Source organism: Paroedura picta, chromosome 11 (genome assembly GCF_049243985.1).
Source record: "Paroedura picta isolate Pp20150507F chromosome 11, Ppicta_v3.0, whole genome shotgun sequence".
NCBI lineage: Eukaryota > Metazoa > Chordata > Lepidosauria > Squamata > Gekkonidae > Paroedura > Paroedura picta.
Window position 1 is genome coordinate 44,666,395 of NC_135379.1, and position 19,870 is coordinate 44,686,264.

At 47.7% G+C, this 19,870-nt stretch overlaps 1 protein-coding gene across 1 annotated transcript in view; it reads left to right on the top strand.

The window, feature by feature from the left end:
• The window catches only part of TBX20 (T-box transcription factor 20), a 47,394-nt gene that overhangs the window by 6,333 nt on the left and 21,191 nt on the right, over positions 1-19,870 (top strand). The window contains exons 2-5 of the mRNA XM_077302919.1: positions 1,013-1,265; positions 4,074-4,238; positions 9,264-9,372; positions 11,869-12,027. Coding sequence (XP_077159034.1) covers positions 1,013-1,265; positions 4,074-4,238; positions 9,264-9,372; positions 11,869-12,027 — 686 coding nt within the window. The remainder of the gene's footprint in view (positions 1-1,012; positions 1,266-4,073; positions 4,239-9,263; positions 9,373-11,868; positions 12,028-19,870) is intronic.

Sequence of the window (19,870 nt, forward strand, 5' to 3'; positions counted from 1 at the left end):
TGGCCTGTCGGGATGGGTCCTGAGGAGACCAAACAGGAAGGGGGATGCCGCCCTGAAAGGGAATGGAGCGCAGAGAAACCTTCTCTCTGCAGAGCTTAAGAAGCGCCCGGGATCAGAGGTGGTGGCGCTTTGGGGGGGGGCGTTCTCTGGAGTCGCTTTGTGCCTTGCCTGGCCCCGCTCCGGTTCAGGTTGCCCTCCGCAAGGCAAACGAGCTGGAACAAACGAGTAGCAAGCCATAAAGAGGCACTTTTGGGTTCAGTCCGACAGCTCGTTTACACGGAAGCAAGGCCCATCGGATTCTACTGAGTTTACGCCAGAGTAAATGAGTGCGGCGCTGCAGGTTTGCAGGTTTTCATGTAAACGGGCTTTGAAAGTGATAGGGTTTTGTATTTGTAGGACCGACATAACGGGACGCCTGTTTGAGTAAGGGTAAGTTTGAGTCAATTGTAGTCCATTGACCCAGCCCGCACTGGGCCCTTCTGGATCCCCTGGGGAAATTTTAATTTCTCCACTGAGATGAAAGGGATTTGAATGGAGCTGGTTTCTGTGACTCTGCGTCCGAAATGTTCGACAGCCCGCTTTTCCAAAGGGAAGGGGAGTGGGCAGGGAAGGGGAGGACAGGGAGAGAAAGCCCAATTCAGGTTCTCCCCAGAAAAACATCCAATTCAATGGACCCAGGGAGAGAAACAACCGTATTGATCTGGTAGTCAATCTGTGGTCCTCCAGATGTCAATGGACTACAATTCCCATGAGCCCCTGCCAGTGTTTGCTGACAGAGGCTCATGGGAATTGTAGTCCATTGACATCTGGAGGACCACAGGTTGAGGATCCCTGCACAATTCCAACTTTTTGAGGCCGTCCATTCTGACGTTGGTGTGCACTTGTCAGTTGAGCTGCCCGCGATCCCTCCCCGCCCCCTCCTCGCCCTTTCCTGGCTCGGCAATTCGGGGTTTGCTGCATGCACCTGGAGGCTCTTGCTCACCTTTCCCACCCTCTCTGTGCCCCTTTGCAGAGCAATTCGTGGAGAAGTCCTCCTGCCCGCAGCCCATGACTGACCTGCCCGCCTTGGACCCCCACGGGGACTTCAGCGGTGGCGGCAGTGGTGGTGGCAGCCCCTCCTCGCTGTGCACCGAGCCCCTCATCCCCACCACGCCCCTCATCCCCAGCGAGGAAATGGCCAAGATCTCCTGCAGCCTGGAGACCAAGGAGCTCTGGGACAAATTCCACGAGTTGGGCACCGAGATGATTATCACCAAATCCGGGAGGTAAGAAGACCTGGGAAGCTGGGGAGGGAAGGGAGGCCCGAAAGAGCTTTCCCCCTAAAAACCACCCCTGGGGTAGCTCAAGGTGGGGGGAGCCATGAATCCAGGGGAGCTCCTATGAACCTCTCCTCCTCTTCCCAGGAAGGCAGGGCAGCCCCCTTAATTATTTGCTCTCCTCTCGTTTATCCTCACAACAACCCTGTGGGGTAGGTTAGGGGAAGAGAGGGCCAGTAAATTTAAAGACATGGGAGGACAGGCTTGTAAAGTTTTATTCAAGGTATAAAGTTTCATGGGCATGCACACACCCTTGGGATCTATTTACTTATTCCCCCTCCCCGCATTTTTTAGTCCACCAAGAAGGATTACACTGAGTCTGTGTCATCCTTGCAAGAGGACATTCACTAACCTTTAAGACCAACAAAGATTTAGTCAAGGCATACGATCAAGGCAAGATTTAGTCAAGGCAAGAGAGCCAGTTTGGTGTAATGGTTAGGAGTGCGGACTTCTAATCTGGCATGCCGGGTTCGATTCTGCGCTCCCCCACATGCATCCAGCTGGGTGACCTTGGGCTCGCCACGGCACTGATAAAACTGTTCTGACCGAGCAGTGATATCAGGGCTCTCTCAGCCTCACCCACCCCACAGGGTGTCTGTTGTGGGGAGAGGAAAGGGAAGGCGACTGTAAGCCGCTTTGAGCCTCCTTCGGGTAGGGAAAAGCGGCATATAAGAACCAACTCTTCTTCTTCTCTTCTTCTTCCTGTGCGAATCAAAAGCTTGCCCAGTCAGTCAGTCAGTCAGTAACCTTTTATTGGCATAAAATGTATAAGACATTTAAAAATAGGGTTTAAAATTTCAACAAAATAATAAAATGGGGTTACATAACCAAACAGATCTTAAAATGATTAAATAAATTATAAAAGATAAAATACAAGGTAGGCAGCATATTATAAAAGCATCTTAGTTAAAACTCTGGCAACTAAAATGGTTATCTCTGGGTCTTTGTCAGAGAGCAGAAATTGCAAGGTCATAGATTTACTTACAGAAGGCTTGTTTACTTACAGAAGGCTTGCCCATTCCTAAAACGCACAGATCAGGCAATCGCCGACTGGCCTGTCATGATGGGCATGCCTTGACTAAATCTTTGTTGCTCTGAAAGGTGCCATTGGACTCCAGCCTTGTGCTACTTCAGGCCAACACGGCGGCCCCCCTGAATCTAACCAATGCATTGGGATTCTGCCCCATCAGAAAGTGCTGAAGCAGAGCGTAAAGATTCTCCGTGCAGAAAGGACCCAATCAGCTCCTCCTTGCAAGGAGCCAAGTACAGCAGCATAGAGACCACAATCCAAGCAAGCCCCTCAATGCATTTCATCCAGGGCGGCCCCAGGAATTTATTGGAGGAAGTGAACCTTGGTGGTGGGATGGTGAAGAAGACCTCATTCCTTGCCTCCACCCTAGTCCTGGCATTTCTGCTGGGCCAAATTCCTGAAGCTTGGGAGGGTGCTGAGTCTTTGTCACTCGGGGGTTGATCTCTCTCTGAAATGGCCAGCTACCTCCGGGGTGAACAGCACTGGGCCAGGGGCCATGTAGGACACTACAGAAGTTACACCTGCCTGCATGGCATCCGTCCAGGGCTAGTCAAACTGCGGCTCTCCAGATGTCCATGGACTACAATCCCCATGAGCCCCTGCCAGCAAACGCTGGCAGGGGCTCATGGGAATTGTAGTCTATGGACAGCTGGAGGGCCGCAGTTTGACTACCCATCGTTTAGACAGTGACAGTGGTTGAACCCCACGAGGCCGCCTTTTCCTGCTTTAATTCCTTCTTCTCGAGCCAAACTGGAGGGAGAGCTGGCTTCTGCCTTTGGTTTTCTTATGAAAACAAATCCACAGGAGACTGGGGCACACTGGGGATCTTTGTCGCCCTGCGGGAAGTGGGGGCAGAGAAAGACCGGGTTCAAATGCCTTGAATTAAATGAATAAATAAATAACCCTATTCCCGCTCTCCTGTCTGTATATTTTCGAAGAGCAAATCCTGTGCCCCCCTCCCCAGCGAAGCATAAGCAGGGCCATGAACACTCTTATTGTATTGACTCTTCGTTTTATTCAGCCCATGTGATTTTGTCATTAGGGTCCTGGTCCAGAGCGGAACAGACAGAGAGATTCAAGTTGGAACAGACAAAGGGATTGAGAGCCATGGGGTGTAGTGATTCAGAGTTGTTGGACTGTAATTGGGTTTGATTTCCCACTCCTTCTCCTCCACATGCAGCCAGCTGGATGGCCTTGGGCTAATTCTCTTGGAACGGTTCTCACAGATCTCTTAGAGCTCTCCCAGCCCCAGCTACCTTCCAGGGTGTCTGTTGTGGGGAGAAGAAGGGAAAGGTCTTTGCATGCCGCTTTGGGTCTCCTCCGGGTTGTGAAAAGTGGGGTACAAAAAACAGCTCTTCTTCTCCTCGCAGTTGTTTCCTGGTTCAGCATGCAGCTGGAAGGAAGGGGAGAAGGGCCAGCCCCTTGGCAATGCTATTTTTCACATTGCTTTGGGGGCCACATGACTAATAGACAAGAAAGACAGAAAGTATTTCAAATGCAGAGTGGCTTCAATTCCCCAACTCTTACTGGGAACATTTTTGGCTTGTTTTCCAGCCTTACCAAACAAATATATTCAGGCATGTTTGGAATTTCCCTTTCTCTCTGGTGGCCCTGCAGTTCAGGTCTGCTTCGGATCATTTGCAAAGGGGCTCTATCCCCCACCCCACCAAATCACCAGGGTCTTATTTGTATATACCGATCTCCTCCTTTGCTTCTGTTTATTCCAGGAGAATGTTTCCGACCATTCGGGTTTCCTTTTCGGGTGTGGATCCGGAAGCCAAGTTCATCGTGCTCATGGATATCGTTCCGGTGGACAATAAAAGATACCGATATGCCTACCACAGGTCTTCGTGGCTGGTAGCGGGCAAAGCTGACCCTCCTTTGCCAGCAAGGTGAGTCCATTCTTGATTGATGTCCCTGCCTCAAGATGCACCCATTTGAAACATTTGCTTGGTGTAGTGGCTAGGAGCGCAGACTTCTAACCTGGTGAGCCAGGTGTGATTCCCCGCTCCCCCACATGCAGCCAGCTGGGTGACCTTGGGCTCGCCACAGTACTGATAAAGCTGTTCTGACCGAGCAGTAATCTCAGGGCTCTCTCAGCCTCACCCACCTCACAGGGTGTCTGTTGTGGGGAGAGGAAAGGGAAGGCGACTGTAAGCCACTTTGAGACTCCTTTGGGTAGAGAAAAATGGCATATAAGAACCAACTGTTGTTGTTCTTCAGTGATATCAGGGCCCTCTAAGCCTCCCCTCCCTCACAGGGTGTCTGTTGTGGGGAGAGGAAAGGGAAAGCGACTGTAAGCTGCTTTGAGCCTCCTTCGGATAGAGAAAAGCAGCATATAAGAACCAACTCTTCTTCTTCTTCTTCTGCAGAAATAATAATTTAGACCTCTGGTCAGCAGTTAGAGTAAGACGAATATTTTCTCAAATTCAGCTTAATGGTACATTTAATGACCTGGGTTGATTTTGTAACTAGGAATGTGAAAAGGATAGGAAAGGGAAGGCAACTGTAAGACACTTTGAGACTCCTTCAGGTAGAGAAAAGTGGCATATAAGAACCAACTCTTCTTCCTCCTCCTCCTCCTCCTCCTGCAGTGGGTAACTTTATTCTGTATAAACTGGATAGTTACTTCATGCATTACAGCGTACACTAGTTGGGTCTGAGTTCCTGCCTTTTTTTAAAGATATGACACAATCACATTTGAGTTGCAGGTCCTCCTCAAGTCCTGAAAGGGAGTCCTCCTCAGGCACCACTGTTGTGAACTAAAATGGTGAAAACGATAGCATCTTTCCCAGGTTCCTCTCATTCTAAAACTATTGCCAGATGCCCATCCCACACAGGGTGCCTCAAGGAGTGGCCGGGAGTTTGGTTGTTTAGTGGACTGCCTCTTCCAGCATGTCCCTTGAAGGGTTTATGTTCTGCAAATACCAACCTCTTGGCAATCCCTGGCCCCAGAGAAATCCAGCTGGCCACCACTAGAGCCAGAGATTTCTTGGCCTTAGCTCCCACCTGGTGGAACAACCTGCTTGTAGAGATCCAGGCCCTGATGGACCATTCAGGTTCCCTTTTTGAGCGTGGATCCGGGAGCCAAGTTCATTGTGTTAATGGATATCATTCTGGTGAATCATTGCCGGGGGACAGAAGAGAGCACGGAGGAGTCCCAAAGCAGGACAAGGCTAGCAAGGACTTCCTCCCTAGGGAACTTTGGTCTGGGAGGGTTTCAGAGGAAAGCCATCTTGGTCTGCAGTAGAACATCTGGACTCGAGCCGAAGAGGAAGAAGAAGAGGAAGAAGAAACGGCAGTGCTAGTGTTTTATATCCCACGAGAAGTCTCAAAGCACCTTCCTCTCCCCATAACAGACACCCTGGAAGATAGGTGGGGCTGAGAGAGCTCTGAGAGAAACTGCTCCGTGAGAACAGCTCTATCAGGACTATAACTAGCCCAAGATCACCCAGCTGGCTGCATGTGGAGGAGGAGTGGGGAATCAAACCCGGCTCTCCAGATTAAAGGCCACCCCTTTTATCCACAACACTAAGCAGGCTTTTTCTGGAGTTCTTTGCAAGTCCCAATGGAATAAACCCAGTTTCCTGTATTGGCCCTATATAAATTGGCCAGTAGCTCACAATGGTGTGGAGATTGTCTTTTTGGACCAGGATTTCCATGCCATTTTGAGTCATTGGCCAATTTATATTATTACTTATATTGAGGACTCGCCACTAAGGAAAAGATAGCAGAAAATGGAGTTCATCCAGAAAACCATTCTGGCTGACGTCCTTGGAATCAAATAAACTAAAAGTAAACTCAAGAAAAGACATTGTTTGAAAACATTCTTTATTATTGTTTAACGTCATAAGGACAGGTCTTTCTTTTTCCTGTTCTGAGTTATCTGAGATCCGTCCCGTGTTTATCTTTTTCCGGGGTGACAATTCCATGCCTCCTAATTTGGGAGCAATCCATCACCGAAATCTTAGGAAATGCACATAGAACTGAGCTGCACAAAACATTGATCCAAACGTCGAGGTGACTCTAAAACCTGCTATTGCAATCCGAGGCAGTCATGCTGTTTATCATAAATAGTTTGACGTTTGCGTGATTTTAAACCCACCGCTTGCTCCCTGGTTTCCGTTGATACCCCTTATAGGTGATGAGAAGGGGATGTGTGTTATTTCAGGGCTCGGTCACATGAACTTAACTTGTTGATTTCAGAAAGCCACGTGCAGAAGTTGACTTAAATAACCGACTCCCCCCCATCCAAAGAGAAATGATGTCTGAACATAAGCCATGGTGACATCCATACCCTCAGGCGTTCCCTGCATCCTTTATGTGTAGAAATAACTTTTAGGACTGAGACTGCCAAGGTTGAAATTAAGGAGGATTATGCAATAATCGGTTGAAAGCATTTCCATTCATACAGCTTCACTCCCAATGACCATTAAATCCTTCTTTTCCTGCTGTCAACATGCAAAGCAGTATTCCTCTCCCCCCCCCCCCTTTGCTGTGAATGTGCAGGTCAAAATTCCTTTGTAAAAATAAAATCCATTGTGAAACTTTTAAAAGGGTTTCTCAGCACAGACGGCAGGTTAGTTTGGAAAGCTATGCAAGCCAGCTGAGTCTCTGGAAAGAAATGGCGGCCTTATGAGTCCGAGCTTGTACCTAAGTTTTCTATTGCTTTGAGCAGTTCTGTTTTCTCTTCTTCTTTGTTTCTTTAAGGCCGGGTGTTGAGTGTTGATTAATTCCGTTGGCAGTATGAACCATGCTTGCTGTTAACCCCTTATTAAATCCTAGCCTGCATGAACTAGGAGAGGGCAAAATGACTTATTGGTAATATTTTTTTTTAATTACCTGTCTGGTTGTTTCTCTCCAGCGCATTCTGTGATAGAATTCTATGCATAGCAAGCCTGTATCGAACAGATGCGCTTCCTTCCTTTAGAGATATATCATATTAGCAAAAAGAAGTTCACCGTCTCTGAACCGGCTTCATTCACGTGCTTTCTGCTGGCTGCAAAGTCTTGAGTTGTATGAGGATCTCCCAGGGAGAGGGATCAACTTAGGCAGCTAAATGACTTGTATGTGGAGCACCAGAGTTCATGAAGTGCCAAGAGAAGGCACTCAGGCAATTGTGGCCCCATCCCTGCTTTCCCTCCTCCTGCTTTCCCTCCTCTCTGACCCTGGGTCGAGGAGCCCACATGAGTGAATAGCCTCATAGGTTGGGTGACTTGAAGTGAGGAGGGGAAAAAGCCATTTCTTTCTGCCTCTCCCAAAGAAGGAGCAGTCTGGCTCACTGCAGCCACCCTACCTGCAAGGCTCTTGGTCTATACAGGTGCCTCAACCCTGAGAATAAACTTTCCTACAGTTATTATTTATTTATTTATATGGGAAACCATGTTGGTCTGAAGGAGCACAATAAAATCAGAGTCCAGTAGCACCTTTAAGACCAACAAAGATTTATTCAGGGTGTGAGCTTTCAAGTGCAAGCACTCGAAAGCTCACACCCTGAATAAATCGTTGTTGGTCTCAAAGGTGCTACTGGACTATTTTATTTTATTTTATTTTATTTTATTTTATTTTATTTTATTTTATTTTATTTTATTTTATTTTATTTTATTTTATTTTATTTTATTTTATTTTATTTTATTTTATTTTATTTTATTTTATTTTATTTTATATACCGCCCTCCTTGAAGGCTCAGGGTGGTATACATGAAACAAGAAAATGATACAGGTAACATCATTATAGTAACGTTATAGTAGTAACATTTATAGTAACATTATAGTATTATAGCACCTTGGGGTGGGCATCAAAATGGAGTAGAGTCAGAGGGGGAAACCCTGATGACCATCACAGTTTTAACTTTCTTTTTGAAATGCTTATGGTTGGACAGACTGGTTGTGTTAAGGCTTAGGCCAGGGGTGGGCAAACTGTGGCCCTCCAGATGTCCATGGACTACAATTCCCATGAGCCCCTGCCAGCGAATGCATGGACATCCACGGAGTCCATGGACATCTGGAGGGCCACAGTTTGCCCACCCCTGGCCTAGAGCTTCATTTTGGCTTGAAAATAACACCCAATTTGGCCTCACGGAAGAGAAGACCGTAGAATTCCCTAAAACGCAGCAATGTCTGACCCTTCTAGGAATGCAGGAATTAGATTTAGAGCATGTTGCTTATTGTCGCTCTCCCTTCGGTGTGCTCAGAACAGGCGACCTATGGTTAGTTCCCAAACCGTCCTGCATTTTACGAGATTAGATTTGAGTAGCCGTAGCATCATGCAAACGACTCATGGCCCACCGGCTATCCCAATCTTCTCGGAAGCTCAGCAGGGCTGGCCTTGGCTGGCCTGTTGATGGGAGACCACCCAGGAAGGCCAGACTTTGCTACCCAGAGGCAGGCAGCAGCAAGCCACTCCTGGCCTCGAAAAACCCTGCAGGGTCACTGTATGTTCTCTGCAACTGGAGGGCACTGCCCACCAACATTCCACCCCCCTGGCTGTTCTACAGTCAATTTATCTGGCATGGTTGCCCCAAACCAGGAGGGACAGGGGCATTGGTGTAGTGGTTAAGAGCAGTGGCTTCTAATCTGGTGAGCTGGGTTTGATTCCCCGCTCCTCCTCCTCCACATGCCGCCGGCTGGGTGACCTTGGGCTTGTCACAGCCCTGATAGTGCTGTTCTCACAGAGCAGTCCTGTCAAAAGCTCTCTCAGACTCACTTACCTCACAGGGTGTCTGTTGTGGGGAGAGCAAGGGCATGCAATTGTAAGCTACTTTGAGACTCCTCTTGGTAGAGTAAAGTGGCATATAAGAACCAACTTCTTCTTGTTCTTCTTCATAAGCCTAGTTCTTGTTGCAGGGCTGCTTTGTGACCAGTGGTGAGCAGCCTTTCCTGCTGGCTTGATGGACCTTGTTTCCATTGTCTCTCTAGGCTGTATGTGCACCCTGATTCTCCTTTCACCGGCGAACAATTGCTGAAGCAGATGGTGTCCTTTGAGAAAGTGAAGCTAACAAATAACGAGCTGGATCAGCACGGTCACGTGAGTCGGCAGCCTGCCTGGTGGGGACGGAAAACAATGCGTCCAAAATGATCCCTCTCCACACCCACTTTCCTTTCTGCTGTCCTCCCCGAGGGGTGGAAACGGGTTTCCTCTTCCTGCACCCCTCCCTCCTCCTCTCCTGTTGCCACCCACCCCCAACAAGCTCTGCCCCTCCTTTCTTGACCCATGGCTTGAGGCACAGGTAGGGGCCACCTGTGTACCTCCTGATCTCCATGTTGAAGATTCCCCTGCCCTCTGGGTGCAAGAGGTGGATGTCAAAAACACACTCACGCCCTCCCTGCACTGGTGGCCACCCCGCTACCTGGCATCTCCAAGTTATCTTTGACAGCCCAACTTGATAGGGCACAAGCATCCTTAAAGGAACAGCTGCAGCCAGGTGAGCCTGTCCAGGTGTTATCCTTGGTCCTTGGCTCTCCCGGGTGTCCCTCTGCCTTCTGCGGCTGCGAGAGACAGAGCCTTTTCTGTCAAGGCCCCCTAAATGCTCAGCTCCCTCCTCACCACTAGTTGCTTAATGCCAGGCTTTGATAAACTGTGGTCACTGGGTGAAGTAATCTATCCCCCCCCCCCTTCTAGTCTCTTTGTAAATGATTTTTCTAAAGACCTGCCCATGTTGTGTTTATCCCCCCTCCCCTTTCCCTCCAGAGTACCAAAGCCACCTAGTGTGTTGGGATACGTATTGATATTTTGCCACCGCGCACTGCTTTGAATAGTTCTGCAGTTTGTGATGATTCTGTTGTCGCTCTCAGTGTTCACCATGTTTGGCTGGTTGAATAACTGTGCAGGAAGATGCCCTAGGAGTTGTCAGAACTGCAGCTGGGAAGCAGACAGAGCTAGATTAGGACTCTGCTATATTACTTCTCCCCCCACCAAAAAAAAAAAAAAACCCTGCTTGTCTTTTGTTTCTTTGAGGTGCCCAGAATGAAACAACAGATTGGGTGGCAGAGAACCAGAGCGAGGGGCTGACCGTGTGTAGATTGTCCTTCAGGGTGGATTTATATTAGGAGGTCTCTTGTTCTGTACCCAAACCAGAGCAGATTGACACAACTGTTTTCTGCCTTTGATGGGCGCCATGGATCAGATTCCCTAGCCAGGATCTCCTAGCTGTATCTGCAGATGGAAGGAAGGAAGCAGCCTGTTCAAGTGACAGATATAGGGAGCATGTTGCAAACCAGCAGCTGTAGCCCTGCCAACCTGTTGGCAGGTTACAGGGCCATGCCCAAGAAAGAACCACAACTTTTCTCCATTACAATTTTATCCAAAGGCTCTTTAATCTGGCGTATGACCTCCGATGGTCTCATCATTTGCAGCAAAGAAAGAAATCATTTTGTGCCACGCTGGGTCAGGCCAGTGGCCCATCTCTCACTGTTGCCACAGTGCCCCCCTCACATTCTTGAATGCCTTTCTAAGTAAAACAGAAAGTTCCTGCAAGTAAAACAAACAAACAAGTAAGGATGCCTATCATAAAGCCAAAGGCTCTATCCTGAAAGTTCACTGCCACGGTTTCTATGCAGGAGCACAAATCCGGGGTGAATGAGGTTGACCGGGCCAAATGCTCCCCTGTGCGGTAGCAGAAAGAGGCGGGGCAACCTGCCCTGAATCAGACTCCAGCCTGCAGCTTTGTGCAATGTCTCTAGCGTGCAATGTCTCTAGCATAACAGTTCTCTGTTATGCAGGGGGATTTTATGTACATGTATTTCCCACCCCTCACCCCCAAAATGGCATCCCTCCCTTGCATTCTGTCATACTGTAATCCATTCTAGTTTCTTTTCTCCACTGTATTCATCTTCCCAGCTTTAATGATAGGTCTTATGACATGGTAGATCACTTGAGAACCATAGGGCTTTCTGTTCTTCTGGACCAGAGTGCAAGAATCCTGCACAATCTAAAACATGATTCTCAACCTGGGGGTCGGGACCCCTTTGGGGGTTGAACGACCCTTTCACAGGGGTCATGGCAGGGCGAGCAGCTTGGCCGGGGGGGGGGGAGCGCCACCACTGTTGCCGGTCCTCCTGCAGGTGCCACACAACGGCCCTGCAGGGTAGATCAAGATTGAGCATCAGTATGTTTGGAGCAGCAGAAAAGAGTGAGAACAGCATGGTGGGACAAGAGGCAGAACTGAACTGAGAAACCCCAGGGGAAAAAACCAATTTACATATAATCATGAACAATGGATCTTCATGCCCTAGGTCGGTTTTGGTTTAATTTCTGTGAAAGAACACTTGCGTAATTTTATGGTTGGGGGAACTGTATTAAAGGGTCTGTATTAAAGGGCCGCGGCATTAGGAAGGTTAAGAACCACTGATCTAAAACATGCCGGTCTGAGTATAATATAAGAAACAGTGAAGCCGGAAGAGGTGAGGTGCCAGGTGTAAAACAAGTGAAAGTCCGGGACAGAGCCAAAGAACACGCAAGATATTTTTAAAAGAGAGGAGCACTACAGCCGAACACTGAACCTCCTTTCTTTGTTTTCTCCAGATCATCTTGAACTCGATGCACAAGTATCAGCCCCGGGTGCACATCATTAAGAAGAAAGACCACACGGCTTCCTTGCTGAACCTGAAATCAGAAGAATTTAGGACGTTTGTATTTCCAGAGACGGTGTTTACGGCGGTCACGGCCTACCAGAACCAGCTGGTAAGTGTTGCCTGCGTGTTTATTGGGAACGTCAGTCTGAGGTAAAGGCTGCAAGGCTATCGTGTGGAGGCGAGGGCTGAATGTTTTAAATGAATTTAAAAGGCTGCCATATAGAGGATGGAGCAGAGTTGTTCTCTCTTGCCCCAGAGGGACGGACCAGAACCCTTACAACTCTATGATTCTATGTCATAACCCTGCCAGGGTGCAGCCCCTTGCTCCAGGATGCCTGGCCTGCTCTCTGCTCCAGCTCTGTGGAGAACACGGGAGGGCCGCTGGCAGCCTTGGACTGGCCCAAGGTTTCATGTGGAGGAGGAGTGGGGAATCAAACCTGGTTCTTCAGATTTTAATCCGCCACTTTATACCACTGCCCTACACTAGCTCATATATTGGGTTGTACTAAATTAGACTAGTGGTCCATCCTCTTTCCCACCATGGTCAATCAGATGCTCTCAGAAGGTCCCCAAGTTAAATGATCAACCATCTCCAGTGGTTCTGAGGGGTTCATTGCTGGGGCACATAGTTTCCTTCCACATCATCATTGTGGTGGACAACCAAAACATGGGCTTGCCTTCCATCAATTTATTTAATTCCCTTTCAAAGCTGACCAAAGTGGTAGCTACTATTATGTCCCATGGTGGCATATTCCATAAGTTAATTACTCTTTGACGGAAGGAGTAAATTCTTCTGTCTGTCTTAGAAGCCAGTTTGTTTGTTTATATACATGCTGCCCTCCCCTGAGGCTCAGGGCAGTTTACATGGAACTGGAATAAAACAGTACAGATAACATGATAAATTGAACAGTAGTGAAAGAGTCATAACAGGAGATCAGTAACATAATGGAACAAACATAGTGAGAACATCCAGTTTTAACTGTAACATATTGATGGCCCCATAGGATGGACACGTTGGTGGTGGTTCTCATGGGAGAAGGGCTCAGGGGCCAATAGGAAGTGACTGAATTCAGGTCGACCTCAACCAAAGGCCTGGTGGAAGAGCTCCCTTTTGCAGGCCCATCAGAACTGTTTAAGCTCTGATCTCCTCCAGGAGCTCATTCCACCAGATGGAGGCCAGGATGGAGAAAGCTCTGGCCCTGGTTGAGGTCAAGCGAGCTTTCCAGAGGCCAGGGATAACTAGGCACTATGGTCGGGGAGAGGGAAAGAGGAGTCACTCACCATCCTGTCACATCTTTGCCTAGTTTGCTGCTGCAGGAGGGCTTCATTCTGGTCAGGACACACATCAGGATCAGGGACATGGAGGCTCTGCTGGGGACAGGAACTCAACTTTGCATGGTCTAATAAGGAGGCTCTTTTTTAGTAATATAAATAAAGGGCACTTCTAGTTTTTATTCAGAAAGTGAAAGTCCTTCAGTTATGAGAGTTCAGGTCCTGTTTAAAACATTTCCTGGAAAGGAACCGTCTTCCCTTCTCCCAAAATCCTCAGGGGGTTGGACTAGATGACCCATGAGGTCCCTTCCAACTCTATTATTCTATGATTCTATGAAAATTGTATGCTGAGGAGTTGCTATCATGTCAGACTCGTGCACGCTCTTGTCCAGTTGTTTCGCCGTTGTGGAAGCTGCGGAAGATTCTCCCCAAAGGTGTTGCAAGGAGCATTTGCAAAAGCTTTTGGAACATTTTCTAAAATGCCCCGGGGGGACAATGACATCTCTGGAGTGGGCTTTGCAATGGTATCTAAGTGGAACACTTTGGAGGAAGGACAGCTTCGGGATTCTTGCTTGGTATCCCTCTGAAAAGCTTTTTGACATGTCTTCTGAGCCTTGTCAGGAGAGACTCTTCTCTGATCCTCCGCAAAATTTTTCCATGTGAGCCATTTGGGGAGGTGTTGCTGGAGAATCCCAAGACGACCACTTATATCGGGGAGAGGCAAACATTTTCTAACACCTTGCTGACATACGGACTCCTCGGAGCTTTCTGATTAAGGATTGACATGTGTGGGAGAAGCAGTTGCAGCTGGATCTGGGGCCAGGAGAACTGACAATAGGCAGAGGCAGGTCCTGAGTGGGGAGCCCCACAAGACGGAAGAGAATGGTCCTTTTAAAGCTACTTTCCAGAGTCTGGTTTTGCCCTACAGAATTCTCTTGCAAACCCATGCAGCCAGACTAGTCACCCGCCTGATAGTGGCAACACCCTCAGTTTTGACAAATGAAAATGCACCACTTCTGTTTATTTACTCCCATTTGCAAAACCCTGGGATGTTCTCTAAAGCAGTTGTTGGCAGTTGTTGAAAACTGCAATATAGAACAGAAGGACCACACTTAAAGAGATATTGTTCCTGATCAAGGGCTCCTTCTTACAGCAACAAACACGCTAAACACCTTTCATACTAAGACTCGTGGTTTATCCTGGTCTCTCTTGTCTACTCTGACTGGCCATGGCTAGCCAGAGACATAGTTAAACCTCTCTCACATCACCCGTGATTGGGTGCTTCCAACTGGGGATGCAGGGGTTGAGCCTGGGACCTTCTGTATGCCAAGTTAAATACTGAACCACAAACCCTTATTTGACAGACCATTGGTCTTTCAAAGTTGGTACTGTCTTCTCAGATGGACAGAATCATAGAGCTGAGCCAGTCAAGCCATCTCGTCCAACCCTCTGTTCAGTGCAGGACTAGCCTAAAGCATCTGTGATAAGTATCTGTCCAGCCGCTGCTTGAAGACCATCAGTGAGAGGAAGCTCAGCACCTTCTTAGGCAGCCAATTCCACCATTGAACTAGACTGATATCTAGCCTGTACCATTCTACAAGTAGCTTAAGCCCTTGACTGTGGTTCCTGTCTTCTGCTGCCAACAGGAACCTTTCCCTGTCCCCTTCCAAGTGGCAACCTTTCAAATATTTAAAGAGAGCCATCCTGTCCCTTCTCTACCTCCACTTCTCCAGGCTGAATATTCCCAAGACCTTCAGCTTTTCCTCAGAGGGCTTGGTCCACCAGCTCTGGATCATTCTTATCACTCTCCTCTGAATTTTGTCCACATCCTTTTTGAAGTGAGGCCTCCAGAACTGCACACAGGACTCCGGATGCAGTCTGACCAATGTGGTATACAGCAGGACTATGACATCTTATAATTCTGATGTGGTGCCCCTGTTGACTGCGTTCTGACTGCAAGACTGCATTCACCCTTTTCCCCATGGCATCACACCATCCGCACAAGAACTTGCAAGAATTCTGATGCAGAAATCTCCTTTCTGGTCCGCTATTATTTAACCTTTAATGAAAGATGTTGGGGACTGAACCTGGGACCTTCTGCAAGCTGGGCAGAAGCTCTCCTGCTAAGCCAAATCCCCACACAATATATCCGCAGTGGCTCTCCAGATATCCATGAATTACAATGACCAGGAGCTCCTACTAGCATGGTGCTGGCAGGGGCTCATGGCAATTGTAGTCCATGAACATCTGGAGAATTTAGCCACCTCTGCAAAATATTATCAGTCAACATCTTGACATATGTTTATCTGGATTTCAGTGAAGCTTTTGATAAGGTTCCACACGATGTTCTTGTTCACAAGTTGGTAAAATGCAGTATGGATCCTAATTCTGTCAGGTGGATCAATAACTGGTTGACAAATCGTACCCAGAGGGTACTTGTTAATGGTTCAGCATCTTCTTGGAAAAGAGTGACAAGTGGAGTACCGCAAGGATCTGTCCTGGGGCCTGTGTTGTGCAACTTATTTATAAATGATTTGGATGAGGGATTAGAGGGCATACTTATTAAATTTGCAGATGATACTAAACTGGGAGGGGTAGCAAACACAACTGAAGATAACGTCAGAATACAGCATGATCTTGATAGGCTCGAGAAGTGGGTTAAACTGAATAAAATGAAGTTCAATAGGGACAAATGTAAAGTTCTGCATTTAGGTAGGAAACACCAAATACACCTATATAAGATGGGGGAGACTTGTCTTGGCAGTAGCATGTGCAAAAAGGATCTAGGAGTCTTAGTAGACCATACATTGAACATGAGTCAGCAGTGTGACTCAGTGGCTAAAAAGGCAAATAGGATTTGGGGCTGTATCAAACGGAGTATCGTGTCCAGATCACGGGAGGTGATGGTACCACTTTACTCTGCTCTGGTTCAGCCTCACTTGGAGTACTGTGTTCAGTTTCGGGCACTCCAGTTGAAGAGGGATGTAGACAAACTGGAACGTGTCCAGAGGAGGGCAGCAAAGATAGTGAGGGGTTTGGAGACCAAGACATATGAAGAAAGGTTGGGGGAGCTTGGTCTGTTTAGCCTAGAGAGATGACTGAGAGGGGATCTGAAAACCATTTTCAAGTATTTATAACCAATGAGATGAACCAATGAGATGAAATTAATTCAAAAGAAATTCCATCTAAACATCCGGAAGAAGTTCCTGACAGTTAGAGCAGTTTCTCAGTGGAACAGGCTTCCTCGGGAGGTGGTGGTTCTCTATCTTTGGAAATTTTTAAACAGAGGCTAGATAGCCATCTGACAGAGAGGCTGATTCTGTGAAAGCTTAAGGGGGTGGAAGGTTACAGTGGATGAGCGATTGGGATGTGAGCGTCCTGCATAGTGCAGGGGGTTGGACTAAATGACCCATGAGGCCTCTTCCAACTCTATTATTCTATGATTGTAAGATTTAAGGTGCTGCTGTTTTCCCCTTCCCTGCACCAAGGAACCCAGGACAGTATACATGGTTCTCTCCCATTTTGTCCTCAAACAGTCCTTCACAGCAGGGGGAGTGAGAGGGACTGAGAGAGAGGGAGCAGCCCAAGGATCTGAACCTTTGCATGGATGTGCAACTTGCCATGTATGGGAAATGAGCCCTGCATATGAAACAGCCTGCAATGTCTTCTCTCATGGTGCTGATCACTGGTGGTGCTGGAGGGCATTCTCTGGCATGCTTCCAGCAGGGCTGCCATCCAGTTAAAGACGCTGGTAGCACATGCATGTGTGTAGAGCTGTCCAGTCGTATCCAACTTAGGGAGACCCTCTGAGTTACTGACCTCCAAAATGTCCTCTTGCAAACTGAGAGCTGTGGCTTCCTCGGCTGAGCTGATCCCTCCCAGGTTGTGTCGTCCTCTTTTCCTGCCTCCTTTTCCTAATAGTATTGTCTTTTCCAGTGATCCTGCCTTCTCATGATATGACCCAAGAATAATAGCCTGAGTCTGGTCATTTGAGCTTCCAGGAAGAGACATTTGTGGACTGTTAACCAAATGACTTGCCACACACTAATTGACCCCCTCTGCTTAGGAATAAACCAGTCACTGTGTCCCTCCCCCCTAATCTTATTTTTAGATGATGCACCATGAATTATAGAAGAGCTCATCTCTGTGAGAAAGGGATGCCTCTTCGGTCCATGTTCAGTGGGGCTTTATAGAGCCAGGGTCAGCATGGTGTAGTGCTTAAAGAGCAGCTGGCTCTGCTCTGGAGAACCGGATTTGATTCCCTGCTTCTCCACATGCAACCAGCTGGGGGACTTTTAGCTAGTCACAGTCCCCATAGAGCTGTTTGCACAGAGAAGTTCTCTTAGAGCTCTCTCAGCTTCACCTTCCTCTGTTGTGGGGAGGGGAAGGGAAAGTTGTTTGTAAGCCACTTTGGGATTCCTTCGCACAGTAAAAAGCGGGATATAAAACCCAACTCTTCTTCTTCTACTTAAAAAATCCATTGCCGGATTAAATGGGAGCAGCTTTTGTAATTGGCCGAAAAGGTTTGCAACAGATTAACTAACCAACTAAATGTTACTCGAATCCCTGTTACCTCCGTGAGGGGACCAAACCTTACAATGGTGACATCATTACCTGCTTGATGGAAGAGCAACATGGAAGAGAGGTGTACGTGGGTCAGCAGCTCAGTTTGGGATTCTTCCCCACCTGCTGTCCTTTGGTGCCCATAAGTTGCCTCTGGCTGGTTGATAAAGGCAGAAACAGGTTGCCACCCGTCCTTGCAGGGAAATAAGCTGAGATTGGATGCTGTTTCTAGGACAAAACATCCCAGGTTTTCCAACCCAGTTTCATAAACCAATTTCCTACGTGCAAGTAAATGGCGTGTAAATTAATTATTCCAGTGAACAACAGAATGTATTTGCTGAGTGGGCCCCCCTCGACTGTTCCTGTGCGGATGACGGCCCTCTCTAATCTGGAGCCGAGCACAAAAGGGGGTTTGCCTTGATGAATCAGTTTTAGAAAGCCTTGGTCTGATCCTTAGGCGCATCCCGTAAACCCTGCCGCATTTCCCAGTGGAACTTCTCTGGAACTCCTAGAGATGGCTGCTGTCGTATTACGTATGACTAATGAAAATGGAACCTCTCGTTTTTTGCCATTTCTTTCACTGCTGGTTTTAAGAGGCCTGATTACATTTCTGCAGGTTATTAGATAAGGGCTAAATACATTACACTTTCAACAAACTATCTCACATTTAAGATTTAAAGGTCACGCATTTGTTAGGCAGTCAAGCCACTGCGACAGAGTTGAATGGTAGGTCAAATTTCATTTTCCTACTAGCTTTCTTTCAGACGTTATCTCGATTTATTTGTGAAATGCTCGGAGGAGAATCGACCCCTCCCTGTTCACTTATTTATTTAAGCTTTTACGTCTCGCTTTCTCCGCGCTGGAGACTCTAAGTGGCTTGCGATGAAAGGCTAAAATACAATTGTGTATGAGCAAGAAACGCACAAAATAGCAAACACAACACACTGACCTTCAGAAGCACTATGGGGGGTGGGGGTAAAGTGGGCACCGGTGGAAGAGGAAGGGGGGGGGAAGCAGCCTACCTGCAGATTGACTCACCTGCATTGCTGGGGAACCAAGTGGACAATCTCGGAATCACTTCCTGCTGACTCATCTTGATCCCTCTTTCACTGGCTTATTTCCATAGAATCATAGAGTTGGAAGGAACCTCCAGGTTCATCGAGTCCCACCCCCTGCAGAATGCAGGAAATTCGTAACTACCTGCTCATCCACAGTGACCCCAATTCCATGCCCAGATGACCCCACTCCTCCAAAAACCCAGAATCCCTGACTGACCTGGAGGAAATTTTCCTCCCAACCCCAAAGTGGTGATTGGCATTTCCCTCGGTATGAAAGAAAGGGTCACAAGAGCCAAGCATCCCTAACTCCTGTTTTCCCTACTGATTTATACTTCCCTTAGAGTTGCCGATCTCCAGGGGAGGGGGGCTGGTGTTCTCCTGAAATTGCAACTGATCTGCATACAACAGACATCTCTGGCACCCTGTACCTTCTGAGCTTTCCCCTCCTACCAGACCCCACTATCCCCCCAGAGTGGACCCCACATCTCAAAGAATTTCCCAAACCAGAATTACCAACTCTACCACCTCTCCCAGCTTTTAAAAGAGAAATAACATATAAAGTGTTGCAGTTATGGAACGACATCAAGGGTAAACTCTGTTGGGTTATTTGATTAATATAAAAGCATTTTGCCCAGTCATAGAAGCATGATGCTGAGTAGGAATGGGCATGAACCAGGTCACAAACCAAAGAGCGTGGCCCATTTTGGAGTCCCCAAACTAATGTTTGGGGAAGGTGCCTTCCCTGAACATTTAACAGTTTGATGGTTTGGCCCATTGAACAGTGCGGGTCTGCAGCTGACCTGTTTGAATGCCCCCCCCCACTCACACACACACTTAATAGCAGGGGAAGCAAGATGGAATGGGTTAAATGGCTAGACAGTATCCCTTCTTTTGGGGAATCTCCCCCTTTTGGGAATCCAAAATGGGTCAGCTCCATTTGGGACATTTTGGCTTCATTTTGGTTCAGCTGGGGGACTGCTCCAAACCCCAAACCAAACCAGAATTTTTAGATTTGTGCTCTTCCATAATATTGTGTGCAGTAAATAAATCTCCCACAAA